At 34.5% G+C, this 23,731-nt stretch overlaps 1 protein-coding gene across 3 annotated transcripts in view; it reads left to right on the forward strand.

The window, feature by feature from the left end:
• ADAMTS19 (ADAM metallopeptidase with thrombospondin type 1 motif 19) overlaps positions 1-23,731 on the forward strand; it is a 241,553-nt gene that overhangs the window by 59,656 nt on the left and 158,166 nt on the right. For all 3 annotated transcript variants that reach the window (XM_045487730.1, XM_045487737.1, XM_045487746.1), the window contains exon 7: positions 14,474-14,517. In XM_045487730.1, coding sequence (XP_045343686.1) covers positions 14,474-14,517 — 44 coding nt within the window. The remainder of the gene's footprint in view (positions 1-14,473; positions 14,518-23,731) is intronic.

Below are 23,731 nucleotides of genomic sequence, written 5' to 3' on the forward strand. Positions count from 1 at the left end.
TCCATAGATAGAAACTTTCCAAAAGCATCAGAGTACTACAGCTATGGAGTTGAGATTGTTAAAGGATACTAGGAATTGAGTAGATTCAGGCCTTGAGAGTGGAGCGACCTTATTAGTACCTTGTCATTACTCCTGGTATTTAGCTGAAAAAACAGAAAAGCTGAGCCTTCCTAGTAGGGACTTTGATCCAGAGAAATGTCTACTCTTGACCTGCCCTAACAAAGCCTGAAACCAAGCACCTGTAAGGTATTTATGGGAGATAGACTGTGTAGGTTTGCAAAAGCTTGGGAATTATCTTGAGCATTAGATAGATCCTCCCTACCAAGGAATAAACTCAAACCTCCCACATTCAGAGTGACGAGCCAGTAATTGAACTGGCTCCTAAAACAAGAATCAGTTCTCTTCAGAGGAAAATAAAAGAATCCTGAATCTCTGTAACATATCTACATTGTCTGAAACATAATAAAAACTAGTCAAGCAAAGAAACGTGAAAATGTGACCCATGGTGAAGGAAAAATAGACAATAGAAACTGACCCTGAGATAGTTCAGATGTTGGATTTACTGATTAACGTAGTTGTAATTGGAATCTCAGAAGAAGAATGAGAATAGGTAAGAAAAATTATTTGGACCTACAATGGAAAAATTGTTTCCCACATTGATGGGAAAAAACCCTTTATTATTATTATTAAAAATTTTTTTAAACATTTATGTATTATTGAGAGACAGACACAGAGTGTGAGCAGGGGAGGGGTAGAGAGAGGGGGAAACACAGAATCTGAAATAGGCTCCAGGCTCTGAGCCGTCAGCACAGAACCCGACGTGGGGCTCGAACTCACAAACTGCAAGATCATGACCTGAGCCGAAGTCGATTGCTTAACCAACTGAGCCACCCAGGTGCCCCAGGAAATAAAACCCTTTAGATATCTACATATATCATAGGAAAATGAGTAAAAGTCAAAGATACAAAAAATGAGTTTTGAATTGTCCAAAGAGATGCATTTCACAGGGGAAACAATGTTAACATTGATGATTGACTTCCTGTTGGAAAAAAATGAATATAAAAAACAATAAAAATGGTATCTCTAATGTATGGGGCTAGGGGGAACCCTATCAACAAAAATTCTTAATGAATTCTTAAAAGTGCTTTCTTAATCTATCAAAGGGTATCTACGCACATGTACACAAAAATCTACAGTTAACAACACACTTAATGTTGAAAACCAAATATTTTCCATTAGAACTGGAAGCAAGGCAAAGATATCAATGCTTACCACTTGTATTCAGTTTTGTACTCAAGATCATAGCCAGTTTAGTAAGGTGGGAAAAAGAAAAAAACAGTTCTTCTTTTTTTTTTTTTAATGTTTATTTTTGAAAGAGAGAGAGAGATTGTGTGTGTGTGTGTGTGTGTGTGTGTGTGTGTGTGTGTGTGTGAGAGAGAGAGAGAGAGAGAGAGAGAGAGGAACAGAGAGAGGGGGAGACACAGAATCCAGGCTCTGTGCTGTCAGCTCAATGCAGGGCTCGAACCTATGAAATGCAAGATCTTGATCTGAGCCAAAGTTGAATGCTTCACCAACTGAGTTACCCAGGTGCCCCAAGAAACAAAAGTTCTAAATATTGGAAAGAAAAAAATAAAAAAATATTTCTCTTCACAGATAATATACCTCAGTTCGAATAAAATTGTAAGAAATATAGCAGAAAAATTGCCAGAAGTTATAATTGGATTTTTTAAGCACATAGAATATAAAGTGAATTTATAAAAATTTTATTTAGGGGCACTGAAGTAGCTCAGTCTGTTGAGCATCTGACTCTTGATTTCGGCTCAGGTCATGATCTCATGATTCAGGGGATTGAGCCCCACATTGGGCTCTGCACTGACAGCTGGGAGCCTGCTTGGGATTTTCTCTCCCTCTCTCTACCTCTCCCCACTCTCTCTCTCTCACACACACACACTCTCTCTCTCAAAATAAATAAATAAACTTAAAAAACAATTTTATTTATGTATAATGAAAATGTACAATTGGAATAATGTTATAGTAACTTTCAAAACCATAAAAAATATAAGAATAATTTTGAAAAATATGTGTAAAACCTCTAAAATGATATCTACAAAGCACTGAGAGAGCTGAGAGAAATTAAATATCTAAATAAAGGTTTTTATTTGTTGGAAGACTGAGATTTTCATCTTACCCACATTGAGTGAGAGTCACTATAATCTCAATGAAAGTCGGTGCCAGCTTTTTTTGTAGAAATTGGCAAGCTGATTCCAACATGTATTTGGAAAAATAAAGGACATAGAAAAATCAAAACAATTTTGTAAAAGAAGGACAAATGGGGTGGACTTAAATTATCTGATTTCAAAACTTATTATAAAGATTTGGTAATCAAAACAATGGGATTTTGGCAGAAACTTCGCAGGATAGATGAATGAAACAGAATAAATAATCTCGAAATATACCCATATATATATGGTCAACTGACTCTCAAAAACCCACCAGTATTACTGAGTGATGGGAAGATAGTCTATTAATGAAATGGCTCTACAACATCTGAATATCCATGTGAAAAAAATGAATTTCAACCCTGCTTTACACCTTGTGTGATGTTAATTCATAATGGAGCATAGAAAGCTACGTGATATAGCTACAGCTGTCAAACTTTTAGTCAAAAAACAGAAGATCTACATGACTATAGGGAGGGTAATGATTTCTTGGATAGAATATAAGAAAAGCACTAATCAAAAGTTCTTGAAAATAATCGTTTGGACTTCTTCAAAATTTAAATCATCTCATGTGCAAAATACATTGATATGAAAATGGAAAGGCAATCCCCAGATTGGAGAAAATAGTGGCAATACATCTGTCTACCAAACTATTTGTATTTGAAATATGTGTGTGTGTATGCATATATAGTATATAATATACAAAACTTCAAACTTCAAAACTCAGTAAGAGGGATGATCAAATAGAAATGGCCTGTATTTGTCCAGTGCTAGCTGGTGATCTTCAATTGCCTAAATGACCTCTTTGAGTTTCATCATTAATGAGGATAGTAGTAAAGGGTAGAGGATATAAGACATCTTGTATAACATCAGGCCTACAGTGAAGGTTCAATAATTTTATTCCAAACAAATAGTTGTGTAAGATCCTGTGTAAGCTTGTATTCATGTGGCAGAACTACTATCAGAAATACCATTTGTGGTACTATTATATTGTCATTGTTTTTGTATTTATAGTTTTGTCAGCCCTTATTTAGGGCTGACATCTTCCTTATTTAGGAAAGTCATCTTCCTTATTTAGGAAATTATAATTTCGTAACATTGGGTGTCAACTACACTCAAAAAAAAAATTAGAATTATAATTTCATCCCATGTTAGGGGCACCTGGGTGGCTCAGTCGGTTGAATGTCTGACTTTGGGTCAGGTCATGATCTCGCAGTTTGTGAGTTTGAATCCCACATTGGGCTCTGTGCTGACAGCTCACAGCCTGGAGCCTGCTTCGGATTCTGTGTCTCCCTCTCCCTCTCTGCCTCTTCCCCGCTCGTGCTCTGTCTCTTACTTTCAAAAATAAATAAACATTAAAAAAATAATAATTTCATCCCACATTATCTTAGACACATTTAAGAACCCTCTGTTAGTGCTGAAGATACGCTGTAGTGCTTTTATTTTGTCTTCTCTTACATTGCTAGGGAAAGTTAGTGACAGGGGAGGCAATGATGAACAATGGTTAGTTAAGAATGTGGCTTTTAAGAATTTATAATATTAGAATAAAATATAGCACACAACAAATTCCTTTTTCAGGGTTTTGAAGAGAAAAATGAAATTGGAAATGAGGAATGAAATTGTCACACTATTGGTGGGGTGAGACAAAACTTGCATAGGGAGTATGATCCCAGTACTACACGTATATTTATACATATTAGTTGTATACAGTGAATTTAGTTATGCAAATACATGGAAATAAAAATGGAGAAATATACTTTAAAATGTTAACTGTAAGTACTACTCCTAGATAGTGGGATTGTAGGCTAATGTTTTAACTTTATTCTTGTATTTTTCAAATTTCTGTAAGAAATACATTACATTTTAATGGGAAAAATATGAATTAGTAATCAAATTATGAGTATCATCCTCTTTAGTCTCAGAAGTAGTATTTCAAACACCTAACAACCGTGAGAAGGATGACAGATTTCATTAGCTGACAATTCTGTAAAAACCACTGTCTAAACAGAATTTCTGCTCCAGACCCAAAGAAAAGCCTTTTTTTGTGGGGTGAAATTTGCTATGGTTTTGCTGAGCCACTTCATGTTTTATGGGGCAAAAAAATCTTTGTACACCTTTCATCCCTCTAGTAGAAATGTTGTCTTCGCTTTTTTGTACTATTATAGGTAGGACTTAGAATAGGACCGAGTAGATTTTTTTTAAATCACAACAGGAGTAAAAAAAGAAATAAAACAGAAATAGCAAAATTGGTGATTGAAAATAGAAAAAAAAACTATCAAAGTATATAGACACATAAAATATTAATAGGTACTGACAAGTAATGCTACCTTTACCTCCCCGTGGGGCTAAGATTTATTTGGAGGATTCCTGTTTCTCCATATCACTTCTTATCAGTGCCATAACAATGAAAACCAGTGCACTAGAGGAAATGTTATTTCTAAGTGACCTAGCACCATTTGATTAGTAAAGTCTAAATGAGAAGTTTGAGTAATTGAGGTAGAAGTATCCCTTTTACACTAAGTATCCCTTAGTGTAAACATGAAGGTGATCAGATCTTTAGCTTCATGTGGAAGTTGTGAAAGATAAAATAAAAATTTTAATCTCTGTGCATTCCATGGTGGATTCCATCCACATAGGACAAGTTGACTGATCAACTTCCACAATATTCTCCCCTTAGATTATTAAGCAGTGTTATGTTATGTGAACGTAGTAGTAGGAGGGAGTTTTAGATAGCTATTAATTTTGGTTTCAACTAAACATTGTTTTTATAAATTCAAACCTATCTGCAGTAATATATTTGTTAAATTGTTCTATGATACTGAAATAAATAATTTAAAGCTGACTCAGTGGTTGTAGGCTCACAGTTACAAAAACACAAAGCATGTCCTCCCGGCTGTCAACTCTATGATTTCTCCACGTAATTTTCACATTTCTCTTTGAAATCATGCAGAAGACATAAGTTTCTCTTGAAAATGCCTTTAAATTTACAATACAATTTAATTACTGATAACTTTGCCTTTCATATTTATGAAGATGTTTTTGGTTTATGTACAGTACTTTTGAAAGTTAGTTTTAAACTAACATCATTGGCAAGTAAGATAGGAAATTTAATAAAGTATACAAATGGCAGAAATATATTAATTTAATACAACTCATAGAATAATTTTTGAGTGAATCATTTATAGGTATATCCCAGGACACTACAAAACTCGACAATGAGACTTATTCTCAAATGCATCTTCATTCTTGGAAATTAAAGGCTACATTTCATTTTTTTTTTCAATATAAATCAGAACTTCAGCAGAATTTATTGGCCTTCCCACTTGCCAGAGTCTAACAGTATCATTTCCATAAACTCATATTATGAAACTCTGTGATGCAGGCTTCAAGCACACTGAGCCAACATGAGCCAAAGATGAGAGAATTTGAATCCACGTGATCATTGATCTAGGCAGCAAATAAATCAATTTCCCCCATCACCTCCCCCGAAATTTTGAATATTATGAAGTTAAGAATACATTATTTGGGCCTTCTTGAAAAGAAGTTGACAGTGGAAGAATTGAAGATTAAGAATTCTAATCTGATCTGAGGTTTTTAAATCTTGCTCACAATTTGTTTTTTAATTGTACTGAGAAGTCCTTCCAGGGCTTTTGGAGAAAAGAGCTTGCATTTTTAAAAAAATAATTTGTTTTATTCATGTGTTTGCTAAGTAGAAATTGGCTGTGTGAAGGACTCCAAGTGCCCTTGAAAATAAGCAGTGCATTTGTCATACTTTTATCATCTTGTTTAGTTACAGATGAAGTCCCTTGTTTCACATTATGTAAATCAAATAGTTCTGTTGCAGCCTCTTGCATTATGATATGACAGTACATGTACTGTACATTTAGCAAAAGCACATAAAATCCCTTTCCCTCTACATCTGAATATACTTTACCCTCTGTGATTCTTGCCCCTAAGGTGAAGATTTTGCTTTTATGTGATTCTTTAATTTTCTGCATTACCATATTATTCGGTATCATCTGTTGTGGGTGTTTCTCTCTCCATTTGTTTGCTGGCAAAGGCAACTGCAAAATAGAACTATCCATTATTTAATACAATTCCCCAGGCTTCTTCCTCACTGATCCCGGGGCCCTTATCACATTACAGAAATGATTGTGTGTTGTCCTCTTCTTTGACTTCAGAGTAAAAGCCTTTTTTACTTTGTATTCTTCCCCTTTACCCACTGCTTGGCATCGAAGAGGCACCTAATGAATCCAGCAGCCTCCAGTTGTGCAGGTTGTACACCGCACAACAGTAGAGGGAGCTTTTTACATTGTTGTGTACATAAATGTATCCCTAGAATTAAGCAATACACACCCTATACAACCAGGCATGGTATCCCTGTGATAAATTTGATTTTTGTATCTTCTGATGCAGAAAAGGGCTAAGTATATACTTGTAACAAAAAAGTCAGCAAACCTTTTCCATTCCTCTTTATCAGTAATTATATTCAGAATCTGAATGTATTCTACTGCCAAAGAAATATATTTTCCTACATCATTTGTTGTTAGTTTTGAGCCACAGAGACTAACTTTACCCAAGTTAAGCACCAAAAGAGGTGTCTCTCTGGAATTCTTTGGTAGATGGAGAAAATTCTATGTGGTACTTGGCATCAGAGGAAGAACTGAGAAATTAGACATTAAGAAAGACAGTGAAGAAGGAAACTAGAAATGTCAACCATTAGGTTTGGATGATTCAGGGCCATTCATGTTTTCTTACTGTATTATTTATTCGCTTTAGATCCTCTAAAAAAGTGGATTTGGGTCAGGATAGAGTGGGGAGGCAAATTCTGTGATTAGAAGCCAGTGACTAGAAAATATGATACATTTGAAGGTGGTTTCTCAGGGGAATGATGCTGGGGGTTAGGGGATAGTTAGGGTCTGCCTCAGTGGCTGTCAAGGAATCACTTAGATTTTCAAAATGTTCAGTTATAACCCTGGGAATAAGTGTTCCAGTGAATGTTTTGTTTGTATTTCTAAAGTTTTCAGTTTTGATCTTGAATACTGAAAATGTTGAAAGGATGCTATTCACTAGTTTAATTTAGAAGTTTAGCATATGGTAGTCCAAGTGATTAATGGGATAAAAGATAAAATTTAAGTGTGTCTTCCCTCATTTACTTAGAGTTGCCTTTCTAATTCAGGCATGTATTAAAAAAATTTTTTTTTACAAAAACAAAGTGAAACTATTAAGATACTCAATGCTGATGGACAATCTGCTTATTTAGTTCAGTAAAATTTTCTTTGCTATTTACTTTCTAATAATTAACAGAAATTGACCTACTTTACAACATTAATTCGGTTGGAAAGTACACATATGTTAAGGCAGGTGCAAGTAATATTGATAAGATTGTATCTTCTACGTAAAAAGAGAAAAGATGATTTGTACAGTGAATATTAATCTATCAAGTGATAGCAGCCAGCTTTCTGTTGTCCAGGATGGATTAACGAGTTTTTAGATTTATCAGAATAAAAAATAATAGTTTATTTCAGAAACAAAATTAACATTTTTAGATTAGTGACAACATGTTGTGCTGTTCCTGTTGTTTGGAAATACACAGTTATCAGTAGGTAGCAACTGTAATGTTGCACTGTGTCTATTGCATTCGGGGTATGATTGACTCCCCTGCAGCCAGATGAGAGGTCTCTAGAGTAGGCCTCTCTAGAGCAAAGATGTCTCTGATAGGCAGTCTAAAAGCAGGAGCAGAGGAACACATGGCTGCTAAAACAAACCAAAGCCAAATATTTAAGGGTAGAATTAATTAGCAAGGAAAGGAAAAGGAAAGGATAAGGTGCAAGAGGGTCTGAGTTTCTACCTTTCTTGAATCCTGGTGAAGTATTGGAAAAGTGTTCTTAGCTGAGAGACCCACAGGAATAACAAATCTTCAAGTGATTCTTTGTGCAGAAATTCATGAGATTGGCAGTCATTCCTGTATTATTTTTGTTATACATAACTGCAGAATGGTAAACATATTCCTAAATCCTGAATATTATTTAAATATATCAAGTTTATATTAAGTCAGGTGACTTGTGTTGAAATAGATTATTTAAGGTTATGTTTTATCTTCTTTTATTTAAAATTTTTTTTCACATTCATTTTTTGTTAGAGACAAAACATGAGTGGGGGAGGGGCAGAGAGCGAGGGAGACACAGAATCCAAAGCAGGCTCCAGGCTCTGAGTTGTCAGCACAGAGCCCAATGCGGGGTTCGAACTCATGGACCATAAGATCATGACCTGAGCTGAAGTTGAACACTCAACTGACTGAGCCACCCAGGTGCCCCGTGTTTTGTCTTCTTTATTGCAACTCTACCTTTGTCTACTTTATTCTAGTAATCAAGGATTGATTCTATATGGAAATCATGTCTGTCAGATATTTGCCAGGAGGAATAGTAAAAAATTATAATGATTAATTGTTGATGGTAAGTTACATCATTCTGTAGTTCATTCATATCCATGGCTATCCACACATACCCGTTTTTTCCTCCAATCTTATGGAAAGGAAATAGCAATATTGTAACAATTACTAATGTTTACAATAATTCATAATTCACACATTCCCCACTTGTAGAAAGGTATCTTTGAAAAAAAAGTTTATTATCAATTGAGGTCAATGTGAACATCTCACTGAGGCAGTTATACAGTCTTTCCATAGTTTGGTAAAAGAAACTGCATGATATAAAGTGTGATAATAGAATAAGACTATATGGCTTGATCCTATGTACATTACAATCTAATTAGGTTAACAATACATATATGTTTCTCTATTCTAATTTCTATATGTTAGGTCACAAATTATATTCCATTCCTTTAATTATGTGATAATCTGGCTAGATAATCATGCGATGTTCCCATTATACACATCTTGGAATTGTAGAAAAAATAGAATAAAAATCCTTTTATACATACAGATGAGCCAAAAAATTAAAGTCTGTGGCAAAAACAAATACATAAAAAAAAAAAAAAAACAACCCACACACTTACACACACACACACACACACACACACACACACACACACACAAAAGCAAAACACAAAAGAGAGCTTCTGAAGTAAAGTGATAGTTTCCCTGGGAGGAGTTTATTGGACCTAAACCTCTGGGTTCTTGGATTTAACTCCCAGGCGAAGAGAATACTTTGAGGCTTTGCGAGTGCGGCAGTGGAGCTGAAATGATTGCATATAGGCCAGAACCCTTAGATAACTACACCTTTGACTAAAGTATGATCTGGTAGAAGCTCAGCAAAAGAGCACAGGCTGTCGACAAGAAGTATTCCAGCTCAGCCATGACCGCAAGTTAGGAAAAAACCAGCTCCTCTGGGGATTTGGTACCACAAATATGATTTCCACATTGAAACCCTTGTTGAAAACATGCACAACACTACTCTGAAGGGGCCATTTCTTGACTTACACTGCACAAGGCTACTGCAAATAGAGTGCAACTAAATTAGTTCACCATAGAATTTCAAAACACAAAATGACATGGGGTGCCTGGATGGCTCAGTTGGTTAAGTGTTTGACTTCAGCTCAGGTCATGATCTCATGGTTCATGAGTTTGAGCCCTGTGTCAGGCTCTGTGGTGACAGCTCAGAGCCTGGAGCCTGCTTTGTATTCTGTGTCTCCCTCTGTCTCTGCCCCACCCCTGCTCATGTTCTGTCTGTCTCTCTCTCAAAAATGAATAAATATTAAACACAAATAACAACAACAACACAGAATGACAACATCTTTCATGATAAGAGCCAGGAGTCCCAGTAAAGACTAAATTAAAAAGCTGGGATTAAAAAAAAAAAAAAAAACCTGTTCACAGGATTAAAAACACCAAAAAAATCAAAATGTGATAATAAATTGTTTGAGGGGGAAAAAGTTGATTTGAAAATTGAGGAAAATAAAACAACTATAAAAGAAAGGTACTTATACTTAAAATCTCACTATCTGAGTTGAAGAGCAGATTAGATGCAGCTGAAGAGAGTACTAGTGGATTGGATGATATATCTGTGGGATGTTTCCAGAAGGCTGCCTCGAGTGGTTAACAGATGGCATTACAAAAGAGTTCTTGAGAGTTACAGACATTAGAATGAAAAGAACAAAAATACATTTAAAGACCTAAAGGTATTCTAGCATAATAGAGAGAATGTGAGAGGAATACCTACATAGATAATGCTAAGAATTTTTATGTATCATAGGATCTTCAAATTGGAAAACACCAAGGACCAAAGAAGATAAATAAAATCAAAATCAGTACCTAGAAACATCTAGGTGAGACTGCACATCAAAGACATAAAGAAATCCTAAAATTAACCAGAAACCAAATGTATGCCGACTTCTATTCTGTATTTATGAATACTAGAAATAAACGAAATAATATTTTTCATATGCTGAATTCTGTAAAGTTAACTTAAAATTCTGCACTTAGACACTGTTCCATTATGAATAAATACACAGGAAACAAAGTCTGGAACAGTTTATTATTCATAGATCCTCACCGAAGGAGATACTGAACAATGTACTTGCAGAATAACAAGCTCTCTAGAAAGTAATGATACAAGATATTATTGAGAAAATAAATTGATAAATACAGGGGCAAATCTAAATAAGCATTAATGGTGTAGCCGATCTAACTTGTGATTTTAAAAATTGAGATAGAATTATAATATCAGATAAAAATAATATGAAAGATTGAAGGGAACAGTTGAATTAAAAGCATTATGATGTCCTTTTTTCAGGAGGACACTGAAGATAATTTTTAACTGTAGAAATTTCAATTGAATGTGGCACATAGAATAATGTCTGTGTTCTAATCCACAGAACGTGTGACTATGTTATCTTATATGGCAACAGGACTTTGCAGATGTGATTATGTTAAGGATTTTGAGATTGGGAGATTATCCTGGATTATCTAGGGAAGCCTAGGGCAATCACAAGTTATAGGGAAAGAGGAAGGCTAGAGAGTCAGAGAAAGAGATGTTAGGATGGTAGTGATGAAGTGATGCCATTGCCAGATTTGAAGATAGAAGGGAATTGTGAGTCAAGAAATACAGGCAGTCTGTAGAAGCTAGAAAAGGCAAGGAAACATAATCTCACCTAGGGATTCCAGAAGGAACACAGTATTGCCTCTACTTTTATTTTAGCCCAGTGAACTCTAGACTTTGGACTTTGAAACTGTAAAATAATACATTTGTGTTAAATCACTATATTTGTGGAATTTGTTACAACAGCAATAGGAAACTAATACAATGTATTTTAAAAGTAAAAGTAACCATATATTGAACGTAACCTAATGTTACTTTTCAAGCAATGGCAGACAGAAGATATAGGAAAATAAAACTAGATAGGAAGAAAGAAAAACAAGAGAAAAGAGATATAACTTGGGACATAGAATTCACAAATAAGAGAAAAATCAAAATACATCCATAGTAAAGTATTAAATTCACTTATAAAGAGATTATATAGGGGCGCCTGGGTGGCTCAGTTGGTTAAGTGTCCAACTTCAGCTCAGGTCATGATCTCGCAGTCCGTGGGTTTGAGCCCCGCATCGGGCTCTGTGCTGACAGCTCAGAGCCTGGAGCCTGTTTCAGATTCTGTGTCTCCCTCCTCTGACCCTCCCCTGTTCATGCTCTCTCTCTGTCTCAAAAATAAATAAACGTTAAAAAAAATTAAAAAATAAATAAATAGATTATATAAACATGTTTTATAATTTTAACCATATGCTGTTTATAAGAGACTTAGAGAAAATGAAAGCTGAAAGTAAAGAAAAATGATATACCAGGCAAATATTAATGTATTACTAGTATATTAATTTTTGTTAATATCAGACAAAATAGACTTTAACAGGGAAAATATTAGGATAAGTAGGATTTCCATTCAATTCCATTCCATTCCATTTACAATTCCATTCAATAGTAAAAACTAAATCAAAATAAGTTATAAAAGTTCAGAGATAACTTAGTTTCATTGTAAGGCAAAAATTAGAATCACAAGGAAACAAATTTATAACCACAGTGGAATTTTAACATCTCTTTTTCATGAACAAATTTAAAAATAAATTCAGAATTTCTCATTTTCTTAAGCCATTTTGTTTTATTCTATTTTTTTAATGTTCATTTTTGAGTGCAAGTGGAGGTGGGGCAGAAAGAGAGGGAGACACAGAACCTGAAGCAGGCTCCAGGCTCTGAGCTCTCAGCACAGAGCTGGACACAGAGCTCGAACTCATGGACCACGAGATCATGACCTGTGCCGAAGTTGGATGCTTAACTGATTGAGCCACCCAGGCTCCCCTCTTAAGCCATTATGTATCAGAATTTGTTAGCTAGTTCTAATGGGCATGTATAGCTTGTCCCCAAACAATTTGAGAATAAACATTTTTTTTCAAGTTTTGATTCCAGGATAGTTAACACACATTGTTATATTAGTTTCAGGTGTACAAGTTAGTGATTCAACAATCCTATACCTTACTCAGTGCTCATCATGATACATGTACTCTTACTCCCTTTCACCTATTTCGTCTCCCACCCACCTCTCCTCTTGAAACCACCAGTTCTCTGTATTTAAGAATATTTTTTTGTTTATTTCTTTACGTTTTAATGTTTATTTATTTACTTTAAGACAGAGAGAGAGAGAGATAGCAGGAGAGGGGTGGAGAGAGAGAGACAGAGAGAGAGAGACAGAAAGAAAGAAAGAAAGAAAGAAAGAAAGAAAGAAAGAAAGAAAGAAAGAAAAAAAGAGAGAAAGAGAGAAAGAGAGAAAGAAAGAAAGAATCCCAAGCAGGGTCCACATTGCTAGTTCAGAGTCTGTCGTGGGGCTCAAACTCAAGAGGTGTGAGTTCATGACCTGAGCTGAAATCAAGAGTAGGACCCTTGACTGACTGAGCCACCCAGGCACCCCTTATTTCTTTACATTTTAAATATGCATGGTACATTTACAAAACTACACATAAATATTAAGTTACAGGTGCTGCTGGTGGGCTGAGCAAAATGTGAATTGAAAACTAACCATTATCGTTTCAATGTAGGTGTCGGTGAAATTGATAGGAGTGTTGCACTTAATTTTTATAAATCATTTTTCATTTAGAGATGGCATTCAGATGGCTATGACAGAGGAATTAAAAAAAACATTTCTCCCTTCCATACACACAAAGACTAATTATTGTATTGTTTGTAATAGTAAAAATTCTATAGAAACTAAACATTCATCAGTAGATTGCTTATAGTACAGAAATACCAAGAACAACAAAAGACAACAAAGATGTCAACAATTAAGTTTTGAGAGCTTACTAGGTGATTGGCATTGTTTTCAAGGTTTTCTGTGTGTTAACTCATCGAACCCATTCACTGAACTCACTTTTAAATGTCTTATATATGTTGGGGTGCCTGGGTGGTTCAGTCGGTTAAGCATCTGGCTTAAGTTCAAGTTCATGGTTTTGAGCCCTGCCTTGGGCTCTGGCCTGGCCGCTTGGACCTCAGAGCCTGGAGCCTGTTTCAGATTTTTTGTCTCCCTCTCTGTCTGCCCCTTTCCTGCTGATGCGCTCTCTCTCTCTCTCAAATAAACAAACATTAAAAAAAATAAATGTTTTTATGTGTTAAATCGTCTATCCTGTACTACAAACCTACATGGTAGATAGCTATCATTATTACCTCCCCCTTTTTTTGATGAGATGACAGAGGCACAAGAAGGTTCAGTAAATTGCCTAAGGTCACATAGCTAGTAAAAGGTAGATAAAATTGTGCTTTCATACGCTTTGCATCTAAAGCTCATAATTTATGGAATGATCTTTGAGATACAGTGGACAAATAGCAAATTATAGGATATTACTCATGGTTAGATCTTACCTGTGTAAAAATATTAATTTCCTCACGCCTTAAAATTTTTTTTTTAATGTTTATTTATTTTTGCGAGAGAGAGGGACAGCCATGTCCCAATATCACATATACATTTTTATAATAAAAAAGTTAAATCCTGTAAAATTCAAAACAAAATAGAATTTTATTTTTGAGATATTTTTTATGAAATAGGATAGCATGTTTCAGGATTATATGAGGTAAAAATGCATCATTAAAATTTAAGAATTCTCATATTTTGTTAGAATTAAAATTAGTTAATCTTAGTCCTAGTAAATTCTTGGAGGTAAAATGTGTGTTTATTTGTTCATGTAATTATTAAAAATGAGTCACATAATCTGTCGATTGTGGAAAAGCTAATTTTACTTCCATTTTCTGTTTCCTTTCTAGGAAAGATTTCTGTGTTCACAAAGATGAACCATGTGATACAGTTGGTAAGTGTATGTAAAAAATTTTATACTTTTGAGGCATTCTGGGGACCTTTAACACATCATTTGTCTTAGTATAGGAAATTGTTTGAGAGTGTTGGTTTTAATGGAGTGTTTTTAGAACGTCACAAGTATGTATTTCCAACCTTTGTGTTTAATCATTTGTCAACACTTCAGTTATTAACGAAACAGCTTAAAGACATATATACACCATATACTGCAGAAACATTTTAAACAATGCTTTAAGAATAACATGAGTTCTTTTTTCTTATTTTCACAAAGATGTATACATGAATAGAATTCAGTAAAATTCTATTATTACGGCTATATCAAGGCAAAATATATTAATGTCAATATGATTGACCTTTTTCAGGCTAGTGGATCTTTTTTGAGTTATAAATGCTTGAAGTTCTTTGCCAACTGTATCAGGGAAACCCCATCTCATTTGCCCAACTAATGAGGATTTTCTGTACCGAGAGTAGTAAATTTTTTATATTATGTCCTCGACATCTAAAATTCCTAAAACATAACTACACAGCCAATAGAATCCATGAAACCACAGTTCTTAATTTTGAGAGAATGGCTATGGATATGGTAATATAAATGCCTCTACATAATTTACTTATCCTTATGTAAAACTATATATAAATATATAGCTATATATATTAGTTTTAAGTCATGTAGCTGTGTATAATAAGGCATTATTGGTAAGGTATGGTTAAGAGTCCAATCTGGTTTTGACATAGAATGTGGGCTTTATTTCTGTAGAGTAGGACATAATTTAACTTAACTATCTTTGACATGTCATATGTTCTTTGTAAGAGGAACAATTTAAAAAGGGAAAAAAGAATAAAGGGGATCGTGTATTTTAAAAAATAATGTTTAAGTAGTTCCATCATTTAAGTACTCGTCATAAGTTCTCATCAACCTTGCATGATTAAATCTGCGATAGTAAGTGGAAAATAGTCGTAATAGTGTTAGGCAGATAATGATGGAATCAAAAAATTGTTTGGCATAGAAGAGGCCATAGCATAAAAAAGAGCTAGACACCTAAGGAAAAGCTGAATGATTTAGAGACGATTTTCCTGCTTCCTGCAGTTTTCTTCTCCTCTTGTTTGAATCTCCAGAAATTGTATCTGGATGCATAGTTTTAATCAACCTAACCACAGAAGATTTTGATTACAGCGAAGCCTGTATCAAGATAATTACCTTTACCTCTACTTGCACAACTATATTTCCCCTAAGCCTTCTTTAATGTAGCAGATCAACTTGTGGCCTCATTCAAGTACCTGAGAGCTGGGCAGTATGTCCCATAATTATACATGCTATCCGCCTCTTTATAACTTGCACACAGACTAAGGAAGCCATGCTAACATGAGGCAAAGCAATTTCTTTCTTGTTTTTTTTTTTTTTTTTGAATATTTATTTATTTATTTTGAGAGGGGGCAAAGAGGGACAGAGAGAGAGAGAGAGAGAGAGAGAGAGAGAGAATCCCAAGTAGGCTCCACACTGTCAGCCCAAAACCCGACACAGGGCTCAATCTCATGAACCGTGAGATCATGACCTGAGCCCAAATCAAGAGTCTAGTGCTTAAACAACTGAGCCACCCAGGTGCCCCAAAGCAATTTCTTTTTTATTATGACTGTTTCGCATCTTGGTAAATCTGCTAGTTGAAAATATCATGCATATTCATGATATGTATTATCTATGAAACTTATTTTCTGGTTTAAAGCATATTTGAATAAGGAAGTGTCTTGATGTGTTTGGACGAAATGTGTATGCTTCATCAGGAAAGTGGTGTAATCAGTCCCCCTTGGTATTCAACCTTTCCATTAAGAGCACGGTAGAAACTGGTTCTAAATACATAGGATGTGGAAGGTCCAATACCCTTCCTGAGATCTCTCTGTATTCCTGAGTACTTAGATTCTTGGGGCCTCCTTGATGACATTGTTGAATCACTGAATCGTTCAACCTAGGGCCCAGTCTAACCTCTGGGCTTCCAAATGTGTGAGCCAGTAAGTTTCTTTATTGTTTAAGACAATTTAAGCTTTTTATCTCTGTAGCTTATGGCATAAGACATAGATTTTCCGTGATACTCGTATACTCGTTTATAAGGAAAGAAAAATATGGGGCAATATTAATGATTTCCATGGTTATTAAGAGGGTGCATTAAAACTCCTTTATGAATTGTTCCCAGAGTTAAAGAAGCATCTTTAGCTTGCAGGTTGTCTTAACAGCTCTCTATCTCTAGTGTAACAACAAAAAAAGATATTAGGGCTTATCAATAAAATGTTTATTGACCCACATTGAAAAATCTCCGTATGTAATATTATGGGCTATATTTTTGTTGGGCGCTTTTGTTACATCAGTGAATTATACCTTCTTGCTTCTTCTATCTGTTACCGATGTGAAGGAAGCCCATTTCACTTTGGGTACTATGGAATGAAAATATTGTAAGAGAGGAAGAAGAAAGGAAATTGGATTTTGTATCTATTAGTTTGGATAATATGGGCCTGAATGATCACTTGAAGATGACATTTTCACCTAGTCTCCCAGTAGGTATAGTAAGAGACAGCAGTTAAAAGCTTTAAATTTATAGTATTAACTTGAGTTATAAATGAAGAGAAATACCTGTATTTTAAAAACAATGGTTAGACTTACACTATACATTGTAAGTTGAGCAACACTTCAGTGGACGTTATTTTGTTTAATTTCTTCAAAATCTGAATTCTCTAGTTTTATTTTCATTATTTCTTCACAGGTGAAGGAAACACTGAAATAGAGTATGGATTTTGAAATCAGACACGAAGATTTAAATTTTATTTAATGTTTATTTTTGAGAGAGAGAGAGACAGAGTGTGAGCAGGGATGGGCAGAGAGAGAGGGAGACCCAGAATCCAAAGCAGACTCCAGGCCCTGAGGTGTCGGCACAGAGCCTGATGCGGGCTCAAACTCATGAACTGCAGGATCATGACCTGAGCCGAAGTCAGATGCTTAGCTGACTGCGCCACCCAAGTGCCTTGCAGACACCTAGATTTAAATCAGACCTCTGCTCTCTATTACTTACAGGGATGGGGGCACATTATTTAACACATTGAAGGTTTGGATTCCTCACCTTATTAATGGAAGCTATATTGTTGACCTCAAAGAATGTGAAACTGTCACATTTGCAAAGACAGCTTGTTTTTTGTTTTTGAGAGAGTGAGAGAATGCAAGGGGAGAAGAGGGGCAGAGGGAGAGAGAAAGAGAGAGAGAGGCAGAAAGAGAGAGTATCTCAAGCAGGCTCCACGCTCATTGAAGAGCCTGACAGGGGGCTTAGTCCCCATGACCCTGGGATCCCATCATCTAAGCTGAAATCAAGAGTTGGACACTCAACCAACTGAGCCACCCAGGCGCCCCATAGGCAGCTAGTTTTTAATTGGCATTCAGTCTGCACTGGTTTCTCTCACACCCTTTTATTCCCTTGCCGAGGGGTTGCAAATTGGTCCAGCACCACTGTTAGTAAGTGGTGTTCCTGGCCTCTGCCTCAGATCTTAGAATAATGAGTCAGCTTTCTTCTGTGATGTGATGTGTTTCTATAACACAGGGCAGTACAACTAGAAGACTGAAAGTGAGAAAAGGAACTTTGCATGAAGTTATAGAACAAAATTGTATAAATTAGAATATATTTAAAAATGGAAAATACAGACTTGGAAAGAATTTATTTATCAGCGTTTTAACTTTGAAACAGTAGGATGTTTTGCTCATTTGCTGATGCAAAAGATGTGTACATCTTAAATGTGTTGGGCTGTATCTGTGTTGTGGGATATTTATAAATAAATGCTTCATTTGATAAGTTGTACCTATTTATTAAACTTATATCTGAAAAGCTGTTTAGAGGATAAAAAGTAAAAGTTGCTTTACCATCCCCTCAGTCACTTTTTCCTGTTGATTTTGTCACGCAGATGGTGGTAGGTATATAGATACTGGAAGAAAAAAAATTCTATTAAAGGTTTTGATCAACAAAATATCAACTCTCAAGCATATGTGTGTCACCTTTTAGCATTCCTGAAATTGAAATTCAGTTTGTAACCTGAGACCTATTCAAAGTGTTGTCAGTATAATTTAGAGTTTTTTAAATCTGAGGTTGGGCAAAGTCTGTGATATCCTTAAATGTTGGGAGATGTAATGTACAGTTATGGATATGAGTGGCAATTCTTTATCCTCTGGCATTGCTAGTGAGGTTGTTACTTTCTGTGGCAGGCAGGATAATGGCCCCCAAAGACATACATGTCCCGGTCCCTGGAACCTGGGAATATGTCGGGATAGGGAAATGAAGGTTGCAGATGGAATTAAGGCTGCCCATCAACTAAAATAAGAGGAACTTAAAATAGGAGGGAGATTATCCTGGCCTGTCTTGGTATGCCCAAAGTAATCGCAAGGGTCCTTAAAGACTGAAGAGGCAAGCAGAAGAGGTGAGTCAAGGGGAGATGTGATTACTGAAGATAGGCCCAGAGAGATGTAATGTGAAGGTTTCAACTCATCATTCCTGCTTTTGAAGTTGGAGGGATGGGGCCCCCAGTGAAATATCACCAGCTTCTAGTATCTGGAAAAAACACAGAAATGGATTCTCCCCTGGAGCTTCCGCAAAGGTGCACAGAGAGCCTTGTGATACCTTGATGTTAGCCGATGAGTTCTGGGCCAAACTTCTCGTAGAGAGAATTGTAAGATAATAAATTTGAGTGTTTTAAGCCACTAAGTTTGTGGTAATTTATTACGGCAGCCTTAGAAAAACAATACACTTTCTAATAACTAATTGCCTCCTCTTATGACTTATAGAGAAGGAATCCAGAAATTTGGTGCTCTCAAATCTTTATAGACTGTTTTAAGAACTGGTAATGATTTTAGGATTAGATAAAAAAAAGAAATTTGCATCAGAATATATAAATATATACAAAGAGCAACAAACTAGGGCTATACTAAGAAACATGAATAGATACCATTTCTAGCTGACAGAGTAGATGAAAAAATAGTCTATCATCTATGAACAGTGAAAGAAATCTAATCAGTTCTTTAAAATCTTTCCAGGATAATACTGAGCCTTGAGGATTTTACAGATGATTTCTACTACATTGCAAAGAACAGACCATTCCAATATTATACTAACTATTTTACAGAATAGAAAAAGGTTAATTAAAACCATATAAGTTTCCTACCAAATCCTAAAGAAGACAGTGTAAGAAAGAAAAACAATAAGCTTTTCTCACTTAGGAAGGAAATGAATTCTAAACCAAATATTAGCAGATACTATCTCACAATGTATTTTTAAATAACCAAGTAGGGTTATTTTATTTGAGATTTATTCCAGAAATGCAGCAGTAGTTTAACATTAGAAAATCTTAAAATGTAACTATGTAATACAATTAAAGATAAAAACCATATGATCATCACAATGGATAAAGAAAATGTCTTTCCTACAACTCAAAACACATTCATGATAAAAACTGTTGGAAAATAGAACAAAGTGGAAACTTTATTAACTCAGTTAAAGATATTTATACAAAATACATAAACATCTTCTCAAAAATAGTGAAGCATTAGAAGCATTCCTTTTAAAATCAGAAACAAGGAGAAGATTTTGTTATCACTGTTTCTATTCAACAATGCATTAGAAATTTTAGGCCTTGAAATGAAGTGGACGTTATGATTGTCTGCATTTAAAAAAAAAAACAAGGAATATGTAATTATGTTATTAAAATTAACAAGAGAGTAAGGTGGTTAGATATCAAAGGCATATTCAGTAACAGATTACATTTTATAAGGCAGCAATTGGCAGTGAAACATTTAATTCAAAAATTCTATTAAATATATGGAAAAAATAAAATTCTTTGGAATGTATCTAATAACAAAATACATAGGACATATGGAGAAAATTATTGAGCTATTTTGTAATTCAATCATGAAGGCACAACTCAATGAAGAAATGAACTGTACTCGTGGTATGAAAGACTAAAGATGGTACCAATGCCATTTCCCTCAAATTGACCTATTGATAGAATGTATTTCCATTAAAATTGTAAAAGGAGTTTTGGAGGAAAATCGACAGGCTGATTCTAAATGTTATAGAGGAGCATACGCCTAAGAATTGCCAAGACACTAGTGAACAAAGAATATGGAAGGGGAGTATGCTCCATCACATATTAAGTATAGTATATAATAAATAGGACCAGGCCATGGCACACGTTTGTGAAATTGATAAATAAAACAGAACACTGGGAGAGGAGACACATGATGTTAAGACATCTATTCACATTGAGAAGAGTTGAATTGAATCACATGGTTTAAATTTATAAAAAATTAGAAGAGAAAGTATAGAAAATTCATTTCATATTTTTGAGTTAGGGACAGATTTTTTTAAAAGGACACACAAATGCTAATTATAAAGGAAATGCTTGATAAATTCAGCTATATTTGAATTTGAAAATACTGTATATCAAAATATATCATAATGACAATGGAAAAGAAAAAACAGGTTTCTATGAGGCAAAAGATAACCACATTTCATGGATTTTAGGGTGCCTTTATTGTCATTGATTTTAAGACATACCATTATATAGTGTGCCACTGAAGAGGAAAAAAAAAAAAAACCCTATGCAATAAATTCTTAATTGTGAGACATTATTGGTTATAAGACAAATCACAAGTGAAATGGGAATCTTGGATTTAGGGATGTATATATAGTATTTGCAACACACATAATCAATAAAGTATTAGAATCCAGAATATAAAAACAATATCTTTAAATCAGTGAGTAAGAAATAAACAAGCTGTAGATGTGCCAAAAAGGACCAAAGACTCTAACAGCCATTTTTAGAACAGAATACATCAAGGGTGAATTGCAAGGGAGGGAGGGAGGGAGGGAGGGAGGAAGGAAGGAAGGAAGGAAGGAAGGAAGGAAGGAAGGAAGGAAGGAAGGAAGGAAGGAAGGAAAGGATGTCAACGTCATTAGTAGTAAGAGAGATGTACATTCAGATTACAGAGAGATTTCTGCCAATGAGAGTGATTTTAAAAAGTCTGATATTACCAAGTGTACTTTTTAAAATCAGAACAAAAATCTACCATCCCTTCTGGAAATCCTAATAAAATCATGTTGCAACTTCTGGTTCCGATTTCCCTATCTCTCTTCTGTCTTCAAATCCATCTTTGTCCTTCTGTGCAGTGTTCTAGATAATTTTTTCTTCTGTGTTTTTCAGTTTATACCAATTTTCTATTTTCTTCATGTATTTTTTAATAATTTCATCTGTTAAACATCAAGGTTTTTTTTTATTCCAATACCTCTTTTTATTTCTAAACATCCTATTTGAATTCATTCTTTTTTTTTTTCTCTGCCCGCTATGGCATTTTTGATAATATATTGAGCCTTCTTCATGTGTTCATTCTCTTCTTTTAGGTCTAAATCATTATAAGTGTACTTTTGAACATTGACTTAAACTAATAATTCTGTTACTGAAGTTCTTGTGGTTCTAGACCCGTTTGCTAATTTTGTTGAATCTTGTTCATGATGCCTTGTTACTCATAGATTATATAATTTTGTATTTGAGTTACTTCTTAATTTTTTTATTTTTCATCTGTGGGAATCCTGGGTGGCCTGGAGAAGAGGAACCTTTCTCAGGGTATAATTTTTATTCCACATATTCCTTAGAAGTATTTAAGTTAATTTCTTGGGCTTATTTAATTTCCAATTCCCTAGACCATGCGGGTAATGTAATTTAGATATGTCAACTATGAATATTCTCAGGCAAGCCTTTTTTTAAAAACAGAGTCTGGATCAAAGTAGAGAAGCTTTTATGCCATTGCCTTTTGCCAGGGGGCACTTGTTTTCCTAACCAACTTTTTCACTGTGTTGACGGAAAGGAAAGTGGTATCCCCTCCTTCTCACTTTATATAGAGATAACTTTATGAAGAGGTTTCAGTTCCAAGGTCTTACCTTGAGTAGTCCATCTTTGTCTCAGTGTTGTGACTTAAGCTGAACACCTTTAGATGTGAGTTTGGCAAATACCCAGATATATAACCAAATATTATATATATATAATATATATATATCATACATAAACTAGAAATCGGACCCAGAAGCTGCAACATGATTTTATTAGGATTTCCAGAAAGAATGGTAGATTTTTGTTCTGATTTTAAAAAGTATACTTGGTAATATCAGACTTTTTAAAACCACTCTTGGGGCGCCTGGGTGGCTCAATCGGTTAAATGTCCGACTTTGGCTCAGGTCATGATCTCACGGTTCATGGGTTCGAGCCCCGCATCGGGCTCTGTGCTCACAGCTCAGAGCCTGGAGCCTGTTTCAGATTCTGTGTCTCCCTCTCTCTCTCTGCCCCTCCCCACTCGTGCTCCGTCTCCCTCTGTCTCAAAAATAAACACTAAAAAATAATAATAAAATAAAACAAAATCACTCTCATTACTCTATATATATACACACTATATACTATAATATACTATATAGTGTATATATTAGTATATATATAGTATACACTATATAGTATATTATAGTATATAGTGTGTATATATATATATATATATATAGTAATGAGAGTGATTTTGTTTTATTTTATTATTTTTATATATACTATTATTTTATTATTTATATATACTATTATTTTATATATACTATAGTATATATATATAGTATACACTATGTAATATATTATATATATACTATATTACTATATATATATAGACTATATACAATAGTCAATACTATATATACTATACCATATATAGTACATATATATTGCTGCTAGAAATGGAAATTCAGAAAGAGTTTTAAAGTATTGTTGCATATATTTTTACACACACTACAACTTCACTTGGTCGCACAATTCATATTCTCAACATTCACATGTGCTATAATGTTTAAGAGATTTGGAGAATTGGTGTTAATAGTTATGATGATTCCAACAAGTTTTCTAAAAAGTAATTTTAGAAGCTTCTTTATAGATACTTAAATTGTATATATGCTATATAAACCAGTTATTCTTAAACTTTTTGGTCTTAGCATCCATTTATACTCTTGAGAATTATTGAAGGTCCCAAGGGCCTTTTTAATGTCAATCATATTTGTCAATTCTCACCATATTAGAAACGAAAGCTGAGAAATTCCTTGAAATATTTTAAGTCAATAAATTCATCAAATGTTAGAATTTTAAGCAATAAACTCATCAAATGTTAG

Source organism: Leopardus geoffroyi, chromosome A1, assembly GCF_018350155.1.
Source record: "Leopardus geoffroyi isolate Oge1 chromosome A1, O.geoffroyi_Oge1_pat1.0, whole genome shotgun sequence".
NCBI classification, from domain to species: Eukaryota; Metazoa; Chordata; class Mammalia; order Carnivora; family Felidae; genus Leopardus; species Leopardus geoffroyi.